Source organism: Miniopterus schreibersii (assembly GCF_964146895.1).
Source record: "Miniopterus schreibersii genome assembly, chromosome: 3".
Lineage (NCBI taxonomy): Eukaryota > Metazoa > Chordata > Mammalia > Chiroptera > Miniopteridae > Miniopterus > Miniopterus schreibersii.
Window position 1 is genome coordinate 85,819,936 of NC_138103.1, and position 6,708 is coordinate 85,826,643.

Sequence of the window (6,708 nt, forward strand, 5' to 3'; positions counted from 1 at the left end):
TGATCTTCCCATGGAAGACTTAATCACTCTATAAGTCACTCATTCATTCATCATTCATTCATCCTGCAGATACTTAAGGGAGCACCAGCTGTGAACCAGGTGTGAGGGATGCAGCAGTGAACAGCCCAGAGTCCTTTTTCTCAGGAGCTGATGTTCCAGAGCGGGGACCTCAAATAGAAAAGTAAACAAATATATAATCCCACAAAGTGACAGAGAGTACTGGAAATGAATGGGAGCCAGGCAGGGGATACTGGCTCATACAGGGTGCTTAGGGAAGAATTGTCAGAGACCTAAGACAGTGGGAGTGGGCTCCTGGAGATCTGGGGGAGCCCTGTCCAGCGCACGGGCCTGAGGCAGGAGGGCATGTGAGGGGTCTGCGAAGGAGGCCAGTGGGGTAGGAGTGAGGTAAGAGGCGCGCTCAGAGTGCAGGGGGTGCAAGTCCTCGCGGCCCCCTGAGACTGTATATTTTACACTGGGAGTGAGATGGATGCCATTCAGAGGCACTGAGCAGGGTGACGTGATTGCAGTTCTCCTTTTTATAATCTCTCTGGCAGCTGTGAGGAGACTAGAAGGTCAAGGGTGAGGCAGGGCAGGGAGAGGGCTGAGGAGCTAGAACAATAATCCAGATGACCAATTATCTTTCCTTCACCGAAGAGGGTTGCCTTGAGTCCCCAGCTGGCCACCTTGTTAGACTAATAACTGCATGTCTTTCCCGCAGAGTTTTCAGAGTGTGCCCCTGTCCGTTCTCTGGTTGCATCCTCTCTATCTCCCCATATTGGAGGCATACCAGCTGTTCATTCCCATGTTATAAGGAGAGTCTTGAGACAGAAAAGTTACGCCTCTTGCCTGCGGCCATAAAAAATAGACCTGAACCATGGGTGACTCTCAGTCGGAGCTCTTTCTGCCAGATCAAGTCAGGGCCAAGCCTTCTCGCATCTCACACGTCTTTGGACCCTGAGAGCTACCAGACCACTGCAGGGAAGAGCTTTACTGAGCTTCCCAAACATTCAGGGACGGAGGCAAGACCTGTCCCGTTGCTTCTCACAGCCACCTACCTGTCAGGGGGGGCCATCGTCCCCATTTTAAGACGAAGGAAATCCTCAGAAGGCTTGATTTGCCCAGTGTCTGGCAACTGGTGATGGATCTGGAATTAGAACCCTGGTCTTTCTGATTCTAAAGCCCTCCAACCCCCTTAAACCCAGATAATCAACGTAGTTTAAAAAAAAAAAAATGAGCACGGAGCCCCCATTCTTGCTTTCCCTCTCTGCGGGGCCGAGCGGGGAAAGGGAAGGGGTGACGCGGGGTCGGGGCCGGGGGAGGGCAGGAGTCTGTGACCCCCCCTCCCCGCGGCTGCTCTGAGCGTGTGCCCTGTCTCTCCGTGCAGGATGCTCCAAAGTGACCTGCATCAGCCTGACCCGCGAGGCCTCCATTAAACTGTCGCCCTTGCACGGCAAACAGATCTCCATCCGCTACCTGGACATGACGGACTGCTTCGTGCTGGAGGACGAGGGCCTGCACACCATCGCGGCGCACTGCACGCAGCTCACGCACCTGTACCTGCGCCGCTGCGTGCGCCTCACGGACGAGGGCCTGCGCTACCTGGTCATCTACTGCGCGGCCATCAAGGAGCTGAGCGTCAGCGACTGCCGCTGCGTCAGCGACTTCGGCCTGCGCGAGATCGCCAAGCTGGAGTCGCGCCTGCGGTACCTCAGCATCGCGCACTGCGGCCGCGTCACCGACGTGGGCCTCCGCTACGTGGCCAAGTACTGCGGCAAGCTGCGCTACCTCAACGCGAGGGGCTGCGAGGGCATCACGGACCACGGCCTGGAGTACCTCGCCAAGAGCTGCGCCAAGCTCAAGTCCCTGGACATCGGCAAGTGCCCCCTGGTCTCCGACACGGGCCTGGAGTGCCTGGCCCTGAACTGCTTCAACCTCAAGCGGCTCAGCCTCAAGTCCTGCGAGAGCATCACGGGCCAGGGCCTGCAGATCGTGGCGGCCAACTGCTTCGACCTGCAGCTGCTCAACGTCCAGGACTGCGAGGTGTCGGTGGAGGCGCTGCGCTTCGTGAAGCGCCACTGCAAGCGCTGCGTGATCGAGCACACCAACCCCGCCTTCTTCTGACGGGCGCGCGCCGCGTCCGCGCCCGCACCCGCGCCCGCGCCCGCGCCCGCACTCGCTCGGACGCGCGCCGGGGGGCGCGGGCTTGCAGAGCAGCCTGTGTGAGCTCCGACACCGCTCTCCCAACGGCTCTTTCTTCCAGGAAGGTTCTTAGGCATCTGGCTTTTATTTTTATTTTTATTTTTTGTCTGATTTCTCGGGGGCAGCTGAGGTCACGGAAAGGAAGGGGGTGGGGTGCGCAGGACAAAGTTCTATTACAGTAAGGGTTTTGTCGGTCAGCAAATTGGCAGGCAGGTCCCGGTTCTCACAAAAGATGTACCTCAGACAGCTGATACGGTGTCTCTGGAATTGCCCCTTTCTGTCTCTGTCTCTCTCCTCCTGACCACATTTCCAGGGTTCTGCACCCCCATCCCTCATTTCCCCCACCCCTCTGCCTCCAAAAGCAGCAACAAATGGGGAATAATAATGCTCTCCACACCCCTCCTCCTTAAACTGCTTGATTAGCCTAAGCCACACCCTTCGATCCCACGCCCAAGCAAATTCTTGTTAAATCCATTTCGCAGAACCTGGTCCATGCAATGTACTTCCAGGTCTTTTTAAAGAATGTCTTGCAGCAAGCAGCGTGGTGGAGGAGGAGACCCGGGTTTGCCACCAACTAGCTCTGTGATCTTGAGCAAAGCATTTGACCGCTCTGGGCATCATCTTCCAGCACTAAATCAGAGGCCACCTCCTCAAGGATTAGTTTTCATGCCCATTTTAGAACTGAGGGAACTGAAATGTCAATAAACAGAAGTACCTTGGCATAGAGCACACGAGGCATCTACTACCTCTTCCAAGAGTATACATTCTATAGATGCCTTTAGGAGATTACGAAGTGCCAACACCAGGGTCCTCTATGTGCTTCACTCCAGTCTGAGGATCACTCCCATCCCTGTTTGTTTCGATAGGTGAGTCTCTGGGGCATCTTCTCCCATGCTGCTAGATCAGCCCACTTCACACCATCAAGAAATTCCTAACCACAGCAAAGCCCACATCCCCCAGTCAAGTTGATCTTTCAGATGGAGAGTTTTTCAAATGGAGGAAAGACACAATTTTTAACTAACAAGCAAGACCCAAAAGAGCACATGGCCTGCAGTGCACACGTGGCCTGCATCAGGCACATCTGCCCTGCAGGCGGCAGGAACAGACACCTCGGTTCATTGTCATTCAGATCACATTTCTCCTTTTCTCATTTATTTATTTCTTTGTGCATCCAGACTTCATCACATGAAGCCTGTTGGGGTTAAGTCATAGTGTTTAATTGTGCAGATTGCCACCTTGTGTGCCTTCCCCTGTGGCTGTCTGCATGTTCTTTGTCGAAGAATGCAGGGCAGGCTTCCAGGTGTTCAAATACTGTTCACTCGAAAATGCCAGACAAATGGAAGAGAGAACACATTGATAAGGCTTTGGCACTGGTTCACCAGCCAGGCCCTTGGAATAGAACATTAAAATCATTGCCAAGTATAAATTTTAAATGGTCCTATTTGAATAGAAATCCATTTGCTAGCCTCATTCATGTAAAATCAGGATGCCAGAAGGAATTCCATTGCTTACGTTTATGAAATTACGTTGCCTTTTGTTAATAAACACATAACTTTTCCCAAATTATTCTCTGGCCACACCCCTCCTCCATAACTGTTCAAACCATTCATCCTTTCTTTCTTGAAGTGTCCACCATCCAAACCCAGAACCTCTGCATCTCCAAGCAAGCACGTGGATTTTGTTTTGGATGAGGCTTACACACTGCTCGACAACTGCACTCCCACTGTAGGCTCCCTGCATTCCTTTGTCTTGCGTTGGGAAGGAGATAGAGTGAGGTGGTGTCTGCCCAAGAGGTTTCTTTCATGCATAATATGAAATATGGTCTCTCTAGTCAACATTGTCAACAACTTAGATGTGCAATCAAGGCCAAGGGGAGAAATGAATTGTTTGGCTGGGGATAGTATCTAGTGATAGCCATAGAGTTTAGAACCATAAAAGAGGTTGAAGGTAGCATTCCCCTGCTCTGTGACTTGTGAACTTGTCTAAAGTTTCAGAATTTGAGAGTCACAAAGGATTGTTCCTAATCCTTGACACTAGGGTCTTCCAAGTGAGCTGTTTTCATACTCCCAGAATGAGAAGGGAAATCCAAAATGGTTCCCTGAACCAGAGAAGGGGAGTCCTAATACAAATATTTTAATCACCACCACCTGACCTCATCATCTAAACTGACTTCCAAACGTGAGACAAAGCCAACTTTCATACTGATTGCCCAGCATACACTGTCTTTCCCAGTTTCTCCCTTTTTCCCCAATATTCTTTTTCATTCTGCTCCCCCTTGGGGTGTGAATCTGTGACAGAGGTTACTGGGGAAATAGCTCAGCAGATATTTAGAGACCAAACAAAAGGCCTCACTAAGAAATTTATCTGTTTTAAAACATTGCTTCCTTCCTGCCTCTGCTAAATTGAATGCTCATTGTTTTTTTAAGTCTAATGTTCAAATCACTGCGTGCTGTATGAATCTAGAAAGCCTTAATTTACTACCACCAAGAAATAAAGCAATATGTTGGTAATTGGGTCAAGCCTCATTTATTGTCCTGCCTGGAGGAGCGTGGTGTTCAGAATGGACACTCAAAAGTGAGCAAGAAACCTGCTTTATGTTGAAGTGGGGAGCAAGACAGATCATTGCAGCTATTGTCCCTGTAAAATTGCATCCACAGTTTTGTCATTTCCCTTGGCCCAGTGACTTTGGCTGAAAATTATCAAGTAAGTGAAGAATCTTTACCCTCACAGTTTAGTTCAGGTCTTAAATTCCTTAATCCATATTTGCAGCCAGATATATTTTGGGATTCATAATTTTTCATATTTTAGGAAGCTATCTATGCCATATTTTGTAACACCACTAGCAGAGTCTGGCACAGCACCCTTAATCAAACATGTTAATATTTCTGCATAAGATTACTGCAAACTATATATAACTTGCATCCTTCAGGTCAGGTTCTATCACCACATTAATTTGTGCCAAACATAATGAAAAAAAATCTTCTATTTTTTCAGATCTTTCTAGATTTCAGAATTATGGATAAGTAACTCCTGGTACTAATTACAAACATTGGAGAAATCTTCCAAATTATGTTGACCATTAGTTGTTACAAGTTTTTAAAAAGACTCTTAGAGTAGTAAAACCTAGATAATATGGCTGTTTGATCTAAAAGGAAAAATTATCAATCAGAAAAAGAAATGCCATATCTTTACTCACCCAGACCTTTAGATTTGAGAAATCAATATGGCAGAAAGCAAATACTGAGAGATGAAAGGCAAATTTCATCTTTAGCAAGTAAAAAGGTTTTAAGAGATGGTGAGTTTAAATCTGTTTGTCCTCAGCTTTCATCTCACCCTATGTAAGCTGCTTAATGACTCATATAAACCAATAGGACTGTTAACTTCCTTGGAGCATTAACTTGAGGTAGCCCCATGCAATCTTGTCAAGATCCCAGAATGAGGCTAGCAGTAAATTAAAGGCATTTGCCTTTTACATGGACATTTGTTCAGAATTAGAAAAAGTCTTTGAAAAGTTTAGTATCCAAGAGCATGCAACCTGAAACCAAAAAGATTGAGTATTTTTAAGGGGAAAAGTAACACATTGCTTTTACCATGTATAAATTTTCACAGAGAAGTCACCAAAAGTGGTGCATTTGTTCAATAGCTGCCAATCATGATTAGTTCAGAGACAGAGGTTAATTTGATGAAATGCTGAATAGACAATAGAAGAGGGAGAGAGAATATTTAAAGACTAGGTAAATATTGCAGTGAAAATATTCACACAGAAAATCTGTGAAACAAATTGGTTTTCCACATGCTGTTAGCCAAATGGTTTCTTCTTTTTGATCCATACACCAGAAGTGTTTCCTTACTGTTCCAGAAAGGAGGGGCACAGTGGATGCTGATGCTATCACTGAGACTTGCCTGAACACGGCTCCAGTAGCTCAAAAAGCAACTCAGGAGAGTTTCATTAAGATGACCACCAGGTGGACAAAGCTCTTCACATGAAGAAGAAATACTTCCATAGACACTCAAACTGGGAACACCCGCTCCAGGAATGCACCCTGGTGAATTATTCCTCCTTTTTCCTTTGAGTGCATAATCTAAAGCCACAGGTCCATTTTGTAAAATCTTTTTTTTTCTCTCAAGCCAGCAGATCAGCTTGCATTTGAAACCACATGGGATGAACAGAACCTCTCCATTTGGGAACTGGATGTGACACAATCCCTGCCTGTCAACAGCACACTTGTGGCATCTCCAGCAGAACTATCCCAGGATCTGCAACTAGGATGCCAGTCTCATGAATCACCCAGGAAGACTACCTTAAAGCTCTAAATTATTGCTCAGATTTCAGCAATCAGCATCATCTAGGTAACAAGGATGGCCTTGAAGAATCATTAAAAACAAGCAAACAAAACCCTTGGCCTAAATATTTCCAAATCTAGTCATTTTCATATTGTGGAATATTTGTCCTTACAGTCAATGAACTCCTGAATTTTATACTGATGAAATCAATATGTCTGAATTCAA

The 6,708-nt window shown here is 47.1% G+C and overlaps 1 protein-coding gene across 2 annotated transcripts in view; it reads left to right on the forward strand.

Moving 5' to 3' along the window:
- The window catches only part of FBXL7 (F-box and leucine rich repeat protein 7), a 299,181-nt gene extending 294,469 nt beyond the window's left edge, over positions 1-4,712 (forward strand). For both annotated transcript variants that reach the window (XM_081131645.1, XM_081131646.1), the window contains exon 4: positions 1,385-4,712. In XM_081131645.1, the coding sequence (XP_080987771.1) occupies positions 1,385-2,121 (737 nt within the window). In that variant the 3' untranslated portion in view covers positions 2,122-4,712. The remainder of the gene's footprint in view (positions 1-1,384) is intronic.
- The last annotated feature ends 1,996 nt before the right edge of the window (positions 4,713-6,708 follow it).